This window comes from Zootoca vivipara, chromosome 15 (genome assembly GCF_965207765.1).
Source record: "Zootoca vivipara chromosome 15, rZooViv2.hap1.1, whole genome shotgun sequence".
Classification (NCBI taxonomy): domain Eukaryota; kingdom Metazoa; phylum Chordata; class Lepidosauria; order Squamata; family Lacertidae; genus Zootoca; species Zootoca vivipara.
The window spans coordinates 11,934,987-11,955,215 of NC_142598.1; the positions used below are offsets into that span (position 1 = coordinate 11,934,987).

At 44.9% G+C, this 20,229-nt stretch overlaps 2 protein-coding genes and 1 long non-coding RNA gene across 10 annotated transcripts in view; 2 read left to right on the forward strand and 1 right to left on the reverse strand.

Moving 5' to 3' along the window:
• Positions 1-695: 695 nt before the first annotated feature.
• Positions 696-14,554, reverse strand: LOC118097953 (uncharacterized). Of its 2 annotated transcripts, XR_015947186.1 has the most exons (6): positions 14,416-14,528; positions 14,004-14,100; positions 13,264-13,306; positions 12,631-12,727; positions 7,999-8,058; positions 696-1,046 (listed from the first exon to the last, which is right to left on the reverse strand). It is a non-coding gene; the product is annotated as an uncharacterized LOC118097953 (long non-coding RNA). The 2 variants fall into 2 exon arrangements; XR_015947185.1 differs by lacking the exon at positions 14,004-14,100 and having other exon boundaries at positions 14,416-14,554.
• AICDA (activation induced cytidine deaminase) lies at positions 2,662-12,816 on the forward strand. Of its 4 annotated transcripts, XM_088658423.1 has the most exons (5): positions 2,662-2,771; positions 7,923-8,070; positions 10,766-11,036; positions 11,133-11,248; positions 11,916-12,816. In XM_088658423.1, the coding sequence occupies exons 1-5, from the start codon at positions 2,764-2,766 to the stop codon at positions 11,967-11,969; spliced, it is 597 nt and encodes a 198-aa protein (XP_088514549.1). In that variant the 5' UTR covers positions 2,662-2,763; the 3' UTR covers positions 11,970-12,816. The 4 variants fall into 4 exon arrangements, with proteins under 4 accessions (XP_088514549.1, XP_088514547.1, XP_034997163.1 ...); XM_088658421.1 differs by having other exon boundaries at positions 10,766-11,248; positions 11,916-12,109; XM_035141272.3 differs by lacking the exon at positions 2,662-2,771 and having other exon boundaries at positions 5,296-8,070.
• A 606-nt stretch (positions 14,555-15,160) lies between the features above and the next one.
• Positions 15,161-20,229, forward strand: part of PHC1 (polyhomeotic homolog 1) — a 33,317-nt gene continuing 28,248 nt past the window's right edge. For 2 of the 4 annotated variants that reach the window (XM_035140632.3, XM_035140634.3), the window contains exon 1: positions 15,168-15,491. The gene's annotated coding sequence lies outside the window, so the exon portion shown is untranslated. Of the gene's footprint in view, positions 15,492-20,229 lie in introns of all 4 variants that reach the window. The other 2 variants (XM_035140629.3, XM_035140631.3) reach the window with 2 other exon arrangements.

Genomic DNA, 20,229 nt, shown 5'->3' on the forward strand with positions numbered 1-20,229 from the left:
ACATAGAATCATATAACACTAGAGTTGGAAGGGATCCCAAGGATCATCTAGTCCAACCCCCTGCAATGCAGGAATCTAAACCAAAGCATCCATGGCAGGCATGTGAGTTAGGGTGCCACAGTAGCTGGGAGGCTGAGCCGAGAACCAAGAAGTCCCTCCGCAGGAATTTGCCAGGTAACCTTGAGCAAGCCACTATCCCTTCTGCAATGTGACATTCCATTACACTTACCTACTGTACATGATAGGACGGTTATGAGGGCACTTATTTCATGTATATGAAGTTCTTTGAGCACTCAAGACTGTATATGAAGATATACAGTAATGCACAGTTAATGTGCATAATAACTGGCTGTTGTGCACATTCGCCAGGCTTTGTGGAGACTGTGCACATAATCTGTTTGCATTTGTGCACTATGCCAGGCCAATATACATAATTTCCAGCAGGCCTGGGAAATGTGCGTATCTTGACGGTGTTTTGTACATTCTCAGGGCACTATTCAATCCTCTGCTGAGTGTGCATAGTCTGCATGACACATAGCCTTGCTGTCTAGCTCCAGTTCAGAAGTGTGCCATCTGAGCCCCCTCCCTTACCCCTGCCACCATCCCAGCTACTGCTGGCCGGCTGACTCATCCTGACCACCAAGTACCCTCCCCACTGATCAGTTGAGCTTTGGGAAGAAGAGGTAGGGCTCCAGTTAAAGATAGAATAGATCTTTATTGTCATTGTCCCCTTGCGGGAACAACGAAATTTCTCGATTGCTGTATCAACTCAATTAAAACACTCGACATGAATTAAAATACTAATGAGCACAATACAATACAGAACAGCAAACAAATGAAAATAAAATGACTTCGAAGTCCAGAATTTCCATTTAAGGCCAAAATTGCTCGAGGAAAGAAACTCTTCTTGAGACGGCTCGTTCTCGCCTTCATTGTTCTATATCTCCGTCCCGATGGCAGGAGCTCAAAGAAACGATGACCAGGATGCGATGAATCTCTTGATGTGGCTAGTGCCTTTCTGTGGCACCTGATGGTATAAATATGTTCTAAGGTAGAGAGAGAACAACCAATGATACTCTCAGCTGTTTTGATAATTCTGCTCAACACTGTCCTATCCCGACAAGTGCAGCTTCCATACCACAAACATAAGCCATACATAAGCACGCTCTCAATGGCACAGTGATAGTAAGCAAGCAGCAAGTTTCTCCTGCTGCAGTCCAGCCTCCTTTGGACCAATCCCAGCTGTTCCCAGTGCCGTAGCATGGGTGCAGCAGAGGAGCCGTAGCCCCGGGCACAAAATTCTGAAGAGGTGCAACGAGGCCCGAGCACTTTGGGGCAGGGACGCTTCTTCCTTCTCCCCATGGCCGGCAAAAGGATTCCTGCGTGTGCCACACCCACATACCCCACCGCCGGCTGGCCTCTCTTTTCTATGCCTTCTCTCTGCTCCCAGGTTGGGGCTAGTTTGCAAGACGAGACTCCCTTGATTAGATGCTGGCTGGTGAAGGAACTGACTGCTGCCCAGTCAGGGGGGGGGCACAACACTTGCCCTGCCCCAAGCACTGGTAACCCATGCTACACCCCTGGCTGTTCCTTAGGAAGCTGAGGAGCACAGCGGTGGAGTCCCAAGGAGAGAAAGAGAAAAAAGGTAAAGGTAAAGGACCCCTGGACCCATTAAGTCCAGCCTGCATAGCATTCATTGAAGAAGAAGAGGAGGCAGCGGCGTTTGGATTTGATATCCTGCTTTATCACTACCTGAAGGAGTCTCAAAGCAGCTAACATTCTCCTTTCCCTTCCTCCCCCACAACAAACACTCTGTGAGGTGAGTGAGGCTGAGAGACTTCAGAGAAGTGTGACTAGCCCAAGGTCACCCAGCCGCTGAATGTGGAGGAGCGGGGAAGCGAACCTGTTCACCAGATTACGAGTCCACCGCTCTTAACCACTACACCACACAGCCCCTTTGCTAGAAAACCAACGGAGGAATTTGAATGCTTGGGCACAAGAGAGCATTATGGGAAAATTGACTCACAATTTGAGATTGGCAAGAGGAACGAAGCGGGAAAATGGTGGTGCCTTGTTTCCTTTGCACATTCTCCAGAAAACCAAAGGCCAGTTCCAAGGGGCGATACTAATTTGTGGATCACTCAATAGGAACATAGAATCATAGAATTGTAGACTTGGAAGGGACCCCAAGGGTCATCCAGTCCAACCCCCTACAACACAGGAATCACAACTAAAGCATCCATTACATGCTTTACAGATGTATACTGTTATTGGTTGCGGTGTATGTGTGGGAATACAAGTTTTCATAATGTATTTTTTTTTGGGGGGGTGGGGTCTCCAAGGAAATTTAAAGTACAAAAAAGGAAAATAAACCAACTGAGGCACAAGACTAGCCTTGGGGCAACTGAAAGTAAAACTTAGGCGCACCAATTTTTTTATTATTTGCTGGAACCAGTAATTATTTTTCTTACCTACCTACATTTTAATGTTATAATTGACAAATATATTTCTAAGGAGGGAGGAGGCTGAAGAAACTGGAGCCAATCAGAACCAAGCATATTTTTTTAGAATGGGGGCCCACAACTCCAGCGAACTGTGTAACTCCACCCCAGACAAAATGACTCCTAAGGGGAGTCGAGGGGGTTGGGAACACCCACCCCAACGACACTTCTCATTTCTGTACCACAGTCATAAGGCTATTCAGACACCCGGCGTAGCAGCTTGGTGACTCAAAGCGACTTCCCACATCAGCCCAGCGCAGCCATGGACAGGTAAATGGGCAACATTTGCCCCAGTGAATTGCTACATCACTGAATTCACCGAGTATGAACTTATTCTGTGTTTTATTCTCTTTTCCCCATCTGACTCAGCTCTCCAGATGGCTTCTTCCCATATCTCTCACTAACCAATATTCTGATGCTGTTGACTCTTTCTCTCTCTCTTGCTCACACACGTTTTATCATTGTTTTCTACCATGTCCCCAGTAATTTTTTTGTTCTTTCTCTCTCTCTCTCTGCACATGGTTTACTTATACATTCTGCCCCCCCTTTAATTCAGTTTGTTCCATACACTCTTGAAAATAAGGGATATCATTATTATTTCTTCTTCTTGACTTTCATGTCCATGGTAGTTTATATAATAACATAATCAGAAGAAACAGGCACCTGCCCCAAGGAGCTTACAATCAACGATGCTGGGTGCAACAGAGGGGAGGGCAATGAGTTTAACAGAGAACGATTATATACAGTTTCACATGCTTAGGCTTTGGTTACAATGCCTTTTGGGGCAATTAAAATAATTAGACAAGTGGAGTGAGATTTCTGTGTAACTCAAAAGCTTATGTTTTCCCGCATCAAGAAGTGTTTCTCCAATAAAGATTTCCAATACTTTGCATGCATGGGTGCTAACAGAACACCTGTCTAGCCTATAGATGAATGAATCTAATTACAAATTTTCTGAATCTGCACTCATTCGCATTAGCAAAAAGAAAGCATTATAATCAACAAATGCATCTTTTATTTTGGGATAATCAAGAAAGCAGCTTTCTATAGATGAATGCATCTAATTGCAGTTTCCAGATGTAAATGACTCATATCTATTTGTCTATTTATCATATTATCTTTGTCTTGTTTTTTGTCTCACAATGGAGCTCCTTTTCAGCTGATAAAAATTAAAAACATAATATATCATTTAAAAAGAAAAATGATTTTTTTAACGAATTCAAAATTAAGACCTGATTGGTCTTAAATTATAGGTCTTCCAGTCCACCTTGTGAGTGTGCACTTGTCCTTAGATGCACAATTAAGAATCTCAGAATATGTCATATTTATATTATTCGTAAAACACTCCTCCTTGGTTATGGAGGATCATAACGTGTATCGAGTTGTATTGTAGCATAACTTATATTAACTTGTACTGAGTACCTCCTCCTCCTCTGTTTCATTTCTTTAAATTAGATGTGAGTTAGCTACTTTAGGAGTATGTCCACAGCAACCACAAAGAGTCTCTCATTTTGTGCCGCCTGCCGCTGAAAATGGTGCAAGATACTATTTGAGTTTTCACCTCACCCTGCGATCTGCCTCTAGTTTCTCAGCTCCCTCTCACCCTTACCTCAGGATTACCCCAGCAAAGGGTTGAAAATTTCCCTGGGTTAATCTGGGCAAATGGGAAAGCTAATAATTCATTAAAGAATTAGAAGACTTTATGAGATTCATCTGGAAAAAAATGTCTCATGGCATGCTTTTCCCTACCCCACTTTGGAGTACTGTAGTTTGTGAACTCCCATTTCCAGAAGAGTGGAAACTTTGGGGGACATGACAGCCAAATATAAGCCCTTTCAAGCCCCCATTTATTATAGCAACTAATACACATGTGCTTAAGTCTTGCCCCTTGGATTCAGACGGGTGTGAAAGTGCTTATTAACCTTGGGCTGCCACAAGTCCCCGGTTTCTGTTCTGGAAATCAGAGGTTGCAATCTACTTCTGTTGAGGCAGTGGGGTGCAGTGGGAAGAGCACTGCTTGGGAATTGAAGCCCATGTTCAAATCTTTTCTTGGCAGTGAGACTCACAGGGTGCACTTGGGCAATTCATTATTTCTTCACCCTAACCTACTTCACAGGGTTGCCATGATGCAAGAAAGGCCGGTGCTGATAAGACAGGATTATAGATGCAAGGAACTCTTGCCTGCCTCTCAAAGCCCCTTTAACCATTTTAACATGCAATCTGCTTTTGAACCGCTACACCAGGATTGGCTTTTCACACATAGCTATTTCTTATTCTGGGACCAGATTTTTTCAATGGGGCACTAGGACTTGGAAGCAGTCCAAGTTCTTCTGCATACTACCAGACTGAGAGATCCAAATTGTTTTTAGGATGTGCACATATATAATGGGTCAACAAATGCAATGGGTGTGCATGTACAGTATTTAAAAAAGAAACTGCGCTCAGCAATTTTTCTTATTCTTAAGTGGGAGCCTGCTTTTCCTCTCTGCTGTGCACAATGTGATTGCCACATGTTCAGCTATCAGCTTTCCATCTCTTCCCCCACCCCATGCTTCAGGGGGACTCTCAGCCATTTTCATTTGTAAAGTTTTTATGCACATTTATTCAATTAAATGTACACTTGCCAATGCTTTAAAATGTTGGAAATCTGCCTAGGGAAGGGGAATGGAGGTTGGTTCATTTGATCATACAAATTGCAGCTTATCTGTGCGATGCACAGCCAATCTCTGTTGCAAATACACAGAAATTCCATCTTGAAGGGAAATTTGTATGTTGGGGGGGCATAGCTGTCAAGTTCTCCCTTTTTAAAAGGGAAATTCCCTTATGCTGGATAGGCTTCCTCGCGAGAAAATGGAAAACTTGATAGCTATTGGGGGAGGGGAGAAGGTGTGTGCTTTGACAGTGGGGACCACTATTCAAATGTTGCACATTCTTATGCACCCTTAGAGTGTTTACAAGTAAGAATTACTCAGAAGAGGAGTCCGTCATAGGAATCCACCCCCCTGTGTTTCTGCATGAGCAAATATTCTGCGCATGCCTTCTGGTGCAAAGAAACAAGCCCAGAACAGTGACTCATACAGAAACATAACAGGAAGCCCCTTCTTAGGGTAGATATTTTATTCTTTGCATCAGAAGTGACTAGATGATTCAATCACACTTGATGTAGCAAGCTTGATGTGCCTGAATCTAATGAAGGTTGTTTGGAAGAAGGCTAGGCCAGAATTAAAGTACATAGAGGTCTCCTCTATGGGAAGCTGCTTTGGTTCCACAGGGACGTTTAATCAGTGAATGAGTTTCTCATGGCAAACTAGCTGTTATGTCAGAGCACTCTAGCCTGCTTTAGCCTGGAGCAGAGGCTTGAGGAGGAAAGTGATGGCACCAATGGAAGTCTGGATGACCCCTGGAAATGGACAGAGCTGAGATGGATGGAGGGATGCAAAGAGGAGCCTTCTGCAAGTGAATGGTTCTAAGCTGTGTAAATGGATGGGGGGAAATGGGGCAGGGGAAGCTGAAATGGACAGAGCAAAGAGGAGTGGGGGGGGGGGGAGGTAAGCAACCCTGAAATATTTCAAAGTCCCTCCAACTTTTGATTTGAGCCCCATCCACCATGGGCTGGCAGATTATTCCCAATAAAATGTGGCCCATGAGAGAAAATAAAGGTTACCCACTCCTGACCTATAATCTGCTGGAAATTACAACTGCAGCAAATAATGGATATAAATTAGCACAGGTGCTGTTTCCTATGGCCCAAACATGTCACTCCATATATGCATCTTCCCACTGTAGCCCTGGGAATATAAGGCCAGATTCAACTACCTGGTTCCAATGTGGACACGGGTGGCGCTGTGGTCTAAACCACTGAGCCTTTCAGGTGTGCCAATTGGAAGGTTGGTGGTTCGAATCTACGTGACGGGGTGAGCTCCCCTTGTTCTGTCCCAGCTTCTGCCAACCTAGCAGTTCAAAAGCACGCCAGTGCAAGTAGATCAATAGGTACCGCTCCGGCGGGAAGGTAAACGGCATTTCCGTGCGCTCTGGTACTCGTCATGGTGTCCTGCTGCACCAGAAGTGGTTTAGTCATGCTGGCCACATGACCCCGAAAGCTGTCTGCGTTCAAGCACCGGCTCCCTCAGCCTGAAGCGAGATGAGTGCCGCACCCCATAGTCGCCTTTGACTGGACGTAACCGTCTAGGGGTCCTTTACCTTTTACCTTACCTTACCCAGTTCCAGTAGTGGAAGCCAACACTTCTGCTAGTGCAACAGGGCTTCACTCACAACTGCCCCCCCCCAACACCTCCGGAGTATTGGGAAACCCCTCAGAACAATGCACGGGCTTGGGGACACAGGAAGAGGGGAGGTCTTCGGAACATTCGCCTTAGTATGACATTGACTCTCACCCATAGAACTGAAACCATCTGAAAGCACCTATAAACTTCATGGGCTTATGAAGTTGTCAATATAGCCCAGGGAGCTTGCCATGCTACAGTAAAAACTAGTTTGCTTTGAAGGTGAGATAGGACCCAGCCTTTCTGTTGGCATCGGGTCATTATATTGGGCTTGTGTGAGTGCTTGAACTGATAAAGCCTGTGTTTCAGTCCACCCTCAGATCATCCATGCGTGGAAACTAAAGTAGCTGGCTGAGCCCATACTGAGAGTGCAGAGAAAGGAGGTGATGGTGCGCTGGGATTATTTTTAACCCATTCGCTTCTGTTTTGCATTGCCTTTGGGGGAGTGAATGTTTCGCTTTGGTGAACAGAGTTTTTCACACTCCTGCTCTGTACTTTGCACACTTGCTCCCACCCTGCTTTACAGACATTATATAGAAAGGAGCCTGTGGCAGACATCATGGCATTTTATGTATTCTTATTCTTAAACTTAGTGGGGAATGATGGTGATAATAGCCTTTGTTCACCCTTAGTCTACCCGAGAAGCTCAGCATGCAAAGAGGTTTCAGCATGGGTTTCACGAGCCACACTTGAGTTCCTATAATAATCTAGAAATTTTTACCACTTTGTAACTGAGCTCGGGTTTACTGCCTGTTCAACTTTTCCAAAGCACATGAACCTGACCTTTGAAGAGTTTGTATGTAAACCATTTGTAACTTGCCAAATGTGTGGTCTTTTTCCTGTGCTGGGAGAACTGGAAAACCTTGGAAGGAACTTTTTAAAGGGCACACATTAAGGTTTTACAGCCTATATTACCACGCTTTAGATTGCTGCAAATTTTGTGACTTTAAATCTCTGCTGGGGTTCTCTCACCAAAGAGAACTTGCCCCAAACTTGAATCCTGGCATCCAGGAATTCTCATTTCTATATATTTTTCCCTGAACCAATGGACTCCACTAAAGTTGCTCTCTGTTCAGATCACAGCTGTCCCCATTCATACTTGAATACACACGACTTCAATGTCTGTTTCCCTCCGCAGTGTCCTTCTGAAACAAAAGAAATTCCTCTACAACTTCAAGAACTTGCGCTGGGCCAAAGGCCGTCACGAAACGTACCTTTGCTATGTGGTCAAACGGCGGAACAGTGCAACATCCTGCTCCCTGGACTTTGGATATCTGCGCAATAAGGTACAAAAAGATGAGTGAAGCTCATATCCATAAATACATCCTTCTGCACTAATGAGCACTGGAATGCTCAGCACCTTATCCATAATTTTAGCAATCCATTTCACTCTCAGGTTAGAATCATTTCACCCAGCAGTGCAATTGCCATTTCTGCATATTCCCACACTGGTTCAGTACTGCTGGATTTTGAGAGATCACATTGAATGGCCTGACAATATGATTGCTTCCTATGCCAATGTTGCCCAGCCTTCAAGAGGAGTGGGTGCGGAATTAGCAGTAACCATGTTGTGGCATCTCAGTTCCAACATGACTAGAGTGACATAGGAACTGATGACACGGAAACAGCAATGGCACCACTAATAGAATACAAGGTCTATAGCTAATCCCCAGACTTTGGCCCTCCAGATGTTTTGGACTACAATTCCCATCTTCCCCGACCACTGGTCCTGTTAGCTAGGGATCATGGGAGTTGTAGGCCAAAACATCTGGAGGGCCGCAGTGTGGGGCTGCCTGGCTAAGACCCTCAGAAATCCATACAGCATTCTATTTGAACCAACATATGGATTTGCCCCCGCCTAAGAGCAAGCACCTCCACTCCCCATTCTTCCATTTCCCCTCCAATCACCCCTATACCTTCTAAACATCTTAATCTAATGGCCAGATAATACAAACAGCAGAACCAAATGGCAAAACTTTACCACCCCCATCGTTCTGCGCGGACACTGAGATCCAGTACCGAGGGCCTTCTGGTGGTTCCCTTGTTGCGAGAAGCCAAGTTGCAGGGAACCAGGCAGAGGGCCTTCTCGGTGGTGGCGCCCGCCCTGTGGAACGCCCTCCCATCAGATGTCAAAGAGAAAAACAGCTACCAGATTTTTAGAAGACATCTGAAGGCAGCCCTGTTTAGGGTGGCTTTTAATGTTTAATAGATTATTTTATTTCATTTTTCTGTTGGAAGCCGCCCAGAGTAGCTGGGGAAACCCAGCCAGATGGGCAGGGTATAAATAATATTTTATTAATGTATTAATTATATTATAAATATTAATATATTATATTATATTATAATATATTATATATTATATAATAATATATTTATATATTATTATTATTATTATTATTATTAGCTATTATTACCTTTGAAGGCGACCTGGAAACTACAACTAATCCAGAATGCGGCAGCTAGACTGGTAACTGGGAGCGGCCGCCGAGACCACATAACACCGGTCTTGAAAGATCTACATTGGCTCCCAGTACATTTCCGAGCACAGTTCAAAGTGTTTGTGCTGACCTTTAAAGCCCTAAATGGCCTCGGTCCAGTATACCTGAAGGAGCGTCTCCACCTCCATCGTTCTGCCCGGACACTGAGGTCCAGCACCGAGGGCCTTCTGGCAGTTCCCTCGTTGCGAGAAGCCAAGTTGCAGGGAACCAGGCAGAGGGCCTTCTCGGTGGTGGCGCCCGCCCTGTGGAACGCCCTCCCAACAGATGTCAAAGAGGAAAACAACTACCAGACTTTTAGAAGACATCTGAAGGCAGCCCTGTTTAGGGTGGCTTTTAATGTTTAATATATTATTTTATTTCATTTTTCTGTTGGAAGCCGCCCAGAGTGGCTGGGGAAACCCAGCCAGATGGGCGGGGTATATATAATAAATTATTTATTATTATTATTATTATTATTATTATTATTATTATTATTATTTATTATTATTATTGCTATGCACTTTGAGACAGAGAGACACTAGAGAGCGGCTTGCTTGCATGCTCCCCACAACCACCCTCCCTTCACATTGTAATCTGGGTCCTTTAGAGGTGTCTGCATGTAAAATAAAGACTTGAGGCTGGAGAACAAACAGGGTGGTGGTGGAGCTCGCGTACTGATCCCCACTGGCTCCCCATGTGTTCATTTTACACACATACAGAACGTCTGACAAGGCAACCCTGTTTAGGGAAGTTTTAATGTTTGATACTTTATCGCTTTATGATGATGATGATGATGTTGGGAGCCGCCCAGAGTGGCAGAAACCCAGCCAGATGGGCGGGGTATAAATAAATACATTATTTATTTATTATTATTATTATACAGTGGTACCTTGGTGTTCGAATGTCTCTGTTGACAAACATTTTGGTTTTCGAATGCTGTAAACCCAGAAGTAAATGCTTCGGTTTTCGAACACGCCTCGGAAGTCGAACATGCCAAGTGGCTTCCGCATGCAATCAATCTGTGTTCAGCTAAAATCTCAGGAGCTCTCTTGCAACCAATTTGTTTTCGTGACTGTCTGCGCCTCGGTTTTTGAATGCTTCAGAACTCAAATGGTCTTCCGGAATGCATTACGCTCGAAAACCGAGGTACCACTATAGGCATAAAGCTCATCTAATCTTCTCTTTGGTGTGCTTTTTACTTGTGTACTTTTGAGTTTCTGGGCAGGGTTTCTGGAAGGTATCACTCAAATACACAGGCAAATTGGTATCCTTGAGGGAAAACGTTGGATTCTGCTAATTGTACAAACTAGTCCAAGCATTTACTTGTAGACTAACCAACTCAGTCCTGGAAACAGGGAACCTTCAGACTTGTCTTATGTTCTCTCACACCTTCACTTCTTGTGCCTCGGCACAAATGCTTTGTTTGGCCATTCATTGTTTATCGGTATTATCTTGGTCCTGCTCCACCCCCACCCCCCAACATCCTTCTGTGTTGCTACTTCAGTCAGGTTGCCATGTTGAAGTTCTCTTCCTGCGTTACATCGCCACCTGGGACCTGGACCCGAGGCACTGCTATCGGATCACCTGGTTCACCTCATGGAGTCCGTGCTATGACTGCGCCCGGCACGTGGCCGACTTCTTGTACGCCTACCCTAACCTAACTCTGCGCATCTTTGCTGCCCGCCTGTACTTCTGTGAGGAACGGAATGCCGAACCCGAGGGGCTGCGTCGCCTCCACCGGGCAGGAGCTCAGATTGCCATCATGACCTTCAAAGGTGAAGCCGGGTGGAGGGATGGGTTTAGGAGGTGGCGAAAGATCTGGAGGGGAAGTCGAGCAATGGAAGGTGAACACCACGTCTCTCTTTTGTCAGATTACTTTTACTGCTGGAACACCTTTGTAGAGAACCGCAAGAAGACCTTCAAAGCTTGGGAAGGGCTTCATGAAAATTCTGTGCGTCTAACCAGGAGGCTCCGCCGTATCCTTTTGGTGAGAAGTATTTCCTTCCACCCTGGAGCAAGGTTTTCTAGCCCTTTTCTTGTACCTCTTCCCCCTCCTTCCTTTGTTTTTTCTCACCTGCCATTCTCTGCTTCCTTTAACTTGATTTTTCAGGATCACTAGCCTCCATCTTTTTCTGCCCCGATCTTTTCTTCAGTTCTCTTAAGCCAGGGGTCCCCAAACTACGGCCCCCGGGCCGGATGCGGCCCAATCGGCCTTCCAATCCGGCCCGCGACGACCCCCGCCGCCGCCGCCCGCTCTCGCGGCGCGCGGCGCAGCGACGATCTAAAAAATCGGCAAAAAATCGCCGAAAATCCTTTGTGCGCATGCGTACGGGCCTCTCCCGACCCGGAAGAGGTCATTTCTGGTGCACTTCCGGGTCGGGGGAGGCCCATACGCATGCGCACAAGCGATTTTCGGCGATTTTTTTCCCGCCCGTGTGCGTGTGCGCATGCGCACGGGCGCGCACTCCCCCGCCCTCCGGCCCGCTGCGCGCGCACTCCCCTACCGTCCGGCCCACCGCGCGGTCGGCGCGGCGGGCACCGGCCCGCCGCTCGGTAAGTCTGGGGACCCCTGTCTTAAGCTTTACCTCTAACCTTTTGTTGTCCTCCTTCTTGTGCCTCCTGCAAACCTGACCATTCTCTTCTTTCTTTCACAGCCACTTTATGAGGTTGATGACTTGCGAGATGCCTTCCGAATCCTTGGACTTTGAAATGCAATGGGGAGGGAAACCGGCAGGTCAGCAACATTCTAGGAAGAATAGTCTTGAAATATTCAACTCCATGTCCCAGCTTTCCCTTCTCTGCTGTCATGAACATCTGCATCCTGAGAAAATGAGGAAGACATTCTGAGGCTCCCGTCATGTGCGCACTGCGGCTGTGCTCTGTTCTTTGTTGGGAGAAGCCAGAGATAGACTCGCCAAGCCACAAGACCCTATTGATTGTTGCTCTTACTGGGGACAGCTAGACAAATGAACATCTTACAGAGGTGGCACTTAGAGCTCGAGAGGCTTCAGCTGAACCACTTAGCAACTTCATCAGTTTGGAGTTCAAAACCTTAGACCCAGCTTAAATTGTGGCATCTACAGAAAGGACTGACGTCATTTGGAACAAAAGATAACATATGAACCATAATGCCTCATACTGAGCAGCACAGAACCTGTTAAGCATCTTGCCACACATGTTTTCAGCAGACACGCACTGGCACAGAATGGACTTGGAAACTATGATGCGGTCACTATACCCCACAAGCACTGTGTCGATATGCAATCAATTCATTATGAGGATAAGTGATATGTAAATATATTTAGTATTTAACAATATTTGATCAGTTGCCTGCTATGGTATTACTATTTAATAATTGATTTTGCTTACCTGTAGTTTCAAGAAGATCAATTCTTCTTTTCTTCCAAAGTGTTCTTCAGTATTTCATTACTGCAGATCCAGAGAAGGAAGTCCAGAATCTTGGCAACTGTGAAATTTATTTGCTAAGCATTAATTCCTTTCAATGTAGCAGAGTAGCATGCTTATTCATGGATGTAAATAAAGACATTTTTATGTACACAAACCAGCCTTTTTTTTTTGCTATGGTAATTGTGCGAGAGAACAGGACAGGAGTTAAAATATTGGAACCAAATCTAGATCTTATGAGAGAACAATCTTCAGCTCCTGGAAAGGGTGTTTGAGGAGCTGTTGGATTCTCTATCTCCCTCTCCACGCAGGTCCACCACCAGAGATGCTTCACTGTGGCAGTGAAGCTATTTTGAGGACAGAAACATGGTCTATGGTGACGGCCAAAAAGGGTGTTCCAAAAAGGGGTGGGGGAGAGGTTATAGATTGAGTGACAGCTGGTGACTGCATTGGGGCCAAGGAAGACCTGTTTCCTCACCATCCTCTTCCCTTGAAGCAGTAGTCATCTAAGCACTGAAGTTGTAGAAATGCTTTTTAATTTTTTTGTCAACAGTATGAATGAGAGGTAACTTAATCTGTTATACTATAAGCACCTACCTATAAGCACCCACTTCTGAATAGACCCGTATGTAGGATTGCACTGTCAGATAGATGAAAACACACATAATAAAAGCAAACCACCATAATAGTTTACCCTCTCTCCTTCAACTTGAAATAGAGTCTCTCATTTCTATATGTTGCAAAAAAGGAAAAGAATAAAAATTACTTATGGAACCTTAGAGACTATTAATTTGCAGAATCTTAGATTAACATATAACACCCACATGCCTTTCCATAAGGACGAAGAAAGAGCTTATAATACTGCAATCCTACAATAGTCTCATTGAATTCAGTAGGGCGATAGCAGGCAGGAAAAATGTATTTAGTCAATGATTTTTTAGAAGATATATTTGATTCCCCCCCAAAAGATCCTATTGATTCATTGGCAAGTATCCAATTTCTTCCCTCCCACACATTGGTTGGGGTCAATGCATCTGAATCCCAACCCATAGCCTCCCCTGTACCATTATTTGCCAAGTTTTTATATGCAACAACAAATGCCTCATAATATCCTTTTACAACTGCCTGCAATTGTTGAGATATGCCACCCTGCCCACAATGCTACAGAAATATAAAATTGGTGGCTATATAAATTCTATTAATATTAAATTTAAAACGATACTGCAGCAGCACTGAGCAGCTAAAAACGAATAGAAATGGGTACACAACAAGCAGAAATTTAGCGTAACGTGAACCCTCCCACAAGAAGAGTAAGACTGCAATCCTATACACATTACCTCCTTGAACACAGGACTTCGCTGAGTAAACATGCATTGGACTGGGCTACAGTATTGAGAAATTTGACCTGATCATTTTTTCCTGAAGGCCCAAGAGCTGGGATTTTGGTGGAGGGGGAGAAAAGAGGGAGGCAAAGGAGAAGCCAAATGAGTTAAGACTTCATTACTAGGAACTCTGCAACATAAGCCAGAATTCATTCATTCCTGCTAGATGCGGAGAGTGGACTCAAACCATAATCCTCCAGCAGATGGCAGTGCATTTGATTTGACCTAAACAGAGGGCCACCCCAAACACAAAATAGGAAAGTATTAATTGGAGAAAGTGACTCGCACTACATCTCATCCATCAACAACAAAAAGATAAGTGGAAAATTAAGATCCAAACACCTGCATAAATAGAAATGTTTTTTACCTGGTGCCTAAAGCCAGATAGTGATTGCACCATGCATGCCTCCCCTTGGGAACAGCATTCCATAAATGGGGAGCCACCACTGAAAAGGTCTCTTTCTGTGCCACCACCCTCAGTCTACACCTCCCTCGGATGCAGTGTGTGGAGCAGGGCCCCAGGTGAAAAATGCAGAGCCTCCGTTTGTTGTGTTTGGTTTTATGATGCGTTAAAAAAAAATTGTCTTATTTTCTACAGATTATTTTTATCTGCACCACCTAGAAATGCGAAGAATTAAGCAGCACAGAAATGCTGTAAATAGAAACAGTAAATAGGTGTGTGACTATGGACATAGCAAGCTCCTACAAAGTCTTTTTTATTATTATTTATTTAAATCACGGACTATTTCGAGCGCCGCGAAAAGGCAAAAAGATTCAACTTTCCCACTAGAGCTTCACCGGCTGAATTCCTGCCTGCGTGCGCTTGGAGCGAACCCTGCAAGCAATGCATCGGCCTCGAGTCCGCGGTGCCCCGCTAGATGCGGCGGAATCTACCACTCTCCGGGCCGAGCTAAGACGAGCCACACCTGCCCAGGTGGCAAAGTACTGGAGGGCCGGCTCGGCCCGCTAAAATAGGCGAGGGCGGGGCTCGCTAGGCCCCTCTAGGCCCTATTTTTCGTCCCCATGGCAACCGCAAAACCTGCGCGAGGCGGAGTCGGAGGCAGGGGCGGTCACGTGGCCCGGAAAAGCGCCTCTTTGGCGCCCCCTCTGGCAGGAAGTGGAGAGGCTGAGGGAGAGGGAGAGAGACAGAGGAGGGGGGAGCCCAGCAGCCAGAGAAATTAAATTCCTCAGAGGCAGCGGCGTCTTCGCGTCTGGGAAGTCGCAGAGCGGCGCTAGTCCTCAGGGAGGTCGGCGCACCCGCCGAAGGGGGCGCGGTTCCTCAGCCCGCCGGCCCCTCCCCCCTGCTCCCCGCTGGGCCCCGGCTCCGCCCCCACTCTGCCTCCCCGCCTCCCGTGAAGGCTGGGGGCCCACTTGGCCCTCTGCCGGCCCCTCATGAGGCGCAGCCGCCCTCCGGGCACGTACCTGGCCTAGGCGGAACCGAAGGTAAGCAAGCGCCGGCGGCCCCCGGTTGTTCCCGCTGCTGCGGCCAGCGCCGCCCTCCCCGCTCCACGCCCCCTTCGCGAGCAGCCGCTGCCCGTTATTAGCTCGTTATCGGGCCTCCCCGGAGCCGCCTTTCCGAGGCCGCTTCGCCCCACTCCCCCCATATCGCCTCCCGTGCTCTTCGTTCCAAAACACCCCACAGGGCTGATTCACACGTTACGGTGACCTGTAGATCTGGGTTGTGCATGCTCTGCAGGCAAGCTACAGGTAACCCCGGTACCTGTGTCCGCAAACACGTGTTTGTCCTGGTCCTGCTCTAGGCTGTGGAGCATCTTCAGGGTTTTAGTCAGTTGGGAGGCTTTGCAAAAGAAAAAAGAGGCTTTTATCTCTAGAGTGCTTTCCTCTTGCTCTGGGATCTCCCATCATTACTTTGTCTTTCACATGGTTTGCTGCTTCTGCTGTTTGATTTATTATTACTTATTTATCATTGCTTTTTAGATTTGTGTACTGCCCTTACCCGTAGATATCAGGGTGGTTCGGAGCATTAAAAAATACAATATAAAAACAATGCTTCCACCGTGCATGCAAGTGGCTTTGATAATAATACTTTATGATCAAGGTTTCCTTCATGCCCCACCCCCACCTTTTGCAATAGGAGGACAATAATATAAACCTGCCTTGCATTTTGTGAGATTATGTGTGTTAGTTTGAGCACTTGAGAAATGTGTTAAATAATAGGTTTCTAGACACCAAGAGTTTGGAAAGTTATTCAGCCCAAGGGCTGCAGTTGCTTCTGGGCATTTTTTAAATAAAAACATATGAACAAAACAATCTCAGCATGTCCTTTGTGCACTGATATACAGTATACAGTAAGATGCATCAGTGTTACTTTAATAGCGTCTCTTCATAGGTCTCTGTCTGCTGATGGCAGTCTCGTTTAGTAGACTGATACGTTAACATGCATAATGAAGCAATGCCAGACTGTATTCAAGTTCTCTTGTCTGATTATTTTCTTTCACTTACAGTATTTGTAAGTTTTTTGGCCAAGGCTATTTGCTGTACATTTGTATACCATTTGGCTACAATCTTCTAGGACCCGCAAGCCAGTGGTGGGTAGGGGCAGAGGCAAAAGTGGGTGGAGTAGTTAGTGTATTTTTCTACCCTTCTACATGGGTGGCGCTGTGGGTTAAACCACAGAGCCTAGGGCTTGCCAATCAGAAGGTCGGCGGTTCGAATCCCCGCGATGGGGTGAGCTTCCGTTCCTTGGTCCCAGCTCCTGCCAACCTAGCAGTTTGAAAGCACGTCAAAGTGCAAGTAGATAAATAGGTACTGCTCCAAGCAGGAAGGTAAACGTGTGCTGATCTGGTTTGCCAGAAGTGGCTTTGTCATGCTGGCCACATGACCTGGAAGCTGTACGCCAGCTCCCTCGGCCAATAACGCGAGATGAGCGCCGCAACCCCAGAGTCGGTCACGACTCGACCAAATGGTCAGGGGTCCCTTTACCTTTACCTTACACTAGGCTAGTTTCTACACACATTTGTGTATCTCTCTTTATCCTCCATTCAGGGGAATGAGAGTTCAAAAACATCCAAGGAGGGTGTGTGGCCTGGAAGAGAGTCCTGGGGGCCAGAAAGGGATGCATTGAGGGCTGCACTTGACCCCCAGGCTTTACTATATGCTTTTATATGGTAACTGTGTTTGCTGTGGGTAAATGTAACTTAGAAATATTTGATGCTTATATGTAAACATGGAGTGGATTTGCACCAGGAGCTGCTGCTATTTGGGAAGAGTTGTGCAAGACTGATTAACGTCTCCATTAATCAGGGTGCTATGAACACATTAGCTTTAAGGTATGAAGCAGCCTTTGCACAACATATTTCACATGTGGAAAGGTCTTCAGTAACCTTAACAGCAGCTGTGAAAAGTGGACTAGTATTTATTATTACTGTATATGTTAAGGCTGGTAGAACAGTGCCTTGTGGAGACCACTTAGTACATGCCTAGTTGAGGCAAGATTTGAAACAGGCCTGATACTCGTAGCAACTCGTTACACCAAATCTAACATGAATAAATTACGTTGTTTGTTTCAACTGCTGGCCAGGAGGGAACTGGTTATCATGGCTGCTTATATGGCCTTTCCCCACTCACATTTTCATCCCATGTGGCTTGTAATCCTTTGAGTGGGCGTCAGGTGAACCATGAGAGCTGGCCACAAAGTTTGTAAGAAGTCTCCAAAGCGATTTGCTCATATGGTTTAACTGAGCCCAGGGATAAGCAGAGCTCTTACGTAGATTCAAGTGGAATATGTCTAATCCAGGACATCTGGGAATCAACTAACAGCCCCTTCTGTAGCATGGACAGAAGTAAACAATGAGCAACCTAACACATCAGAAGCTTATGTTTGTGGTTATTTGTGACTAAATGCTGCCTTTTTCTATACAGATGAAGGAATGTATATTGACAGCATATAATAGTGTGGAAACTAAATGAGAGATGAGTTTTTTGTGGCGATACATACTGGGAAGCACTCTGCATTGAAATATGTATAATTAGGATAAAAGAGATAATGTGTGGTTTCTTTGCTTGCAACAGTGTAGTTGCTTTTTAAACGAAAATATTTGGAAGTTTTCTCTGGTGATGGAAAATGGTTGGGCAGAGCAGTCTTGATGTTTGAAGATTAGGAGAATTCTAGAAGGGCAATCATTACTTTTTTTCTCTGGTGAGAAGTCAATAATACAAATACTTCCTATTTCAGATGGGATTGACTTGTGAGAGGACCAGCCGTGTCCATCTTAGTGTCTTCAGTTTGAGGGTTGATTTTCACATTTGAAACTTAGATCAGATTTTCATTTTACTCCAAAATTATGCTCCTTATTTATGTATTATTAATGGGAAATGCCTGGCACTGTCCAGGAACTTGAAGAAACCTCAAAATATTTTTAAGTGGCTAGTGCATTATTTTTTTTAGTTTTAGGACTGTGCATACAAACACACACACTAACCCTTGGGTCTGCCTGGCCCCAAATCAATTTCTCTCTCTGTGAACTAAAGTTTAATTAGGGCTAATTTGACCTGCAATGTTGATTAAAAACTGCCTCTGGTGTCCAAATGTAGATGAATATCCGTTCATCCACCTCAGGCCCTCTCATGTCAAGTTAGGTGACAGTATCACCAGAAGCATCTAAATTGGCACAGGTTGGAACCATCGTGACAGATTTGACAAAGACCTGCCAAATAGCTTCCAAATGGCTGTAGTTTGGACCCTTCATGCCCCAAAATGTGCGATCACACAAAAATCATGTTTGGGCTCACAATCTTGATTCAGAATGGTGACCAGGAGTCCAGCATTGATGAAAACTAACACCCTCACCTTGGGAAACCTTGTGCCGAGTTATATTGCCAACGGCAATATAACAAGAAGCATCCAAACTCACAGAGAACAGAAGGAAAGACAAACCACTTCCTCAAAAATATACTAAATCAAGGTAGAATTTAGCGTGCAGATCTTTTGTGTCCCCGTAGAATTTAGCGTGCAGATCTTTTGTGTCTACTCTCTAGTGTGCCCTTTTGTATTTACTTTCACTATGCAAAATTCAGCCTGTCCTAAATTGTAAAAAATCCAGGCTTAGTAAATATCTTTTTAAAAATAAATAATGTAAGTAAATATGTTATAGTACCTTTCAATCAACTGATTCAAGGCACAGGTGTAGCTAAAGTGTCTTAGTTTTTCTGCTGTATACCAGTATAAGACGAAATGTGTTGATCAGTATGAAAAATGGCATTGATAATCTACCTTGTGTATTGCAATAATCTGGCCAACTTTCAGAAATGGGCACTGAAAAGTGACTGTTACGGTAATTACTTATTTTTGCAATGAGGTAAGAGGGTTACACACTCAACAATGTTTGTGGCCTTCCAAACATATCTTCAGCCCAAATTTTGGGTATGTTGTTTTTGCTGCTTTGGTGAAAATGTATTTATTCCTAAGAATGATGTTTGGAAGTTCCTATTTTCAATCAATGGGACATTAAGTCGGTGCCAGTTATGCAGGAGCTGCATTTGTGGAGCTTCCCTTCCAAGAGATAAAATATAGGTGGTGGCAGAAGCAAAAATCCATCCTGTAAACCTCATAGGTTATGCCTGCTGCTGTTATATGTTTATATGTAGGAAATTTAATCATCCAGAAAATCATCTGTCTTTACCTTCCCATAAAATGTATCAAATGTTTTCCACATGCTTACAGTGAGGGGGGAAAGTATTTGAGCCCCTGCTAAATTTGCCCATTTGCCCTCTGATGAAGAAATGACCAGTCCATAATTTGAATGTCTTCTGGGTTTCTGGGGTTTTTCCTGTTGTTATTCTGTCTCTCACAGCTACAATAAACCTGCCATTAAAAAACCCACCATTAAAATTATAGACTGGTCATTTCTTCGTCAGAGGGCAAACAGGCAAATTTAGCAGGGGATCAAATACTCCCCCCCCCCTCACTGTAACTCTTTGACTGTACAGTATTATCTGTATTATGACTTCAGTTTAGAGATTTAATGGCTTCACTTGATCTCAGTCTGTGACAGTAGTTAACGTTCCAGGATTGTCATTCTATACCATTTTTTACTTTCCTGGATCTTGGAGCAATATGAGCATAACAACAGTGGGCTGTATTTTATGCCTTGTAGAGTTATTAAACTATTGACCAAATGAAGAAGAAGATGGCTTAGACTGAAAGGTAGGAGAAACTTCC

Bases quoted from the DNA above. Each gene is read 5' to 3' on its own strand.
- AICDA (XM_088658420.1), top strand. From the start codon at position 7,903: ATGTCTGTTTCCCTCCGCAGTGTCCTTCTGAAACAAAAGAAATTCCTC. The intron at 8,071-10,765 runs GTACAAAAAGAT...TTGCTACTTCAG, and splicing joins TTGGATATCTGCGCAATAAG to TCAGGTTGCCATGTTGAAGT. The intron at 11,249-11,915 runs GTGAGAAGTATT...TTTCTTTCACAG, and splicing joins GGCTCCGCCGTATCCTTTTG to CCACTTTATGAGGTTGATGA.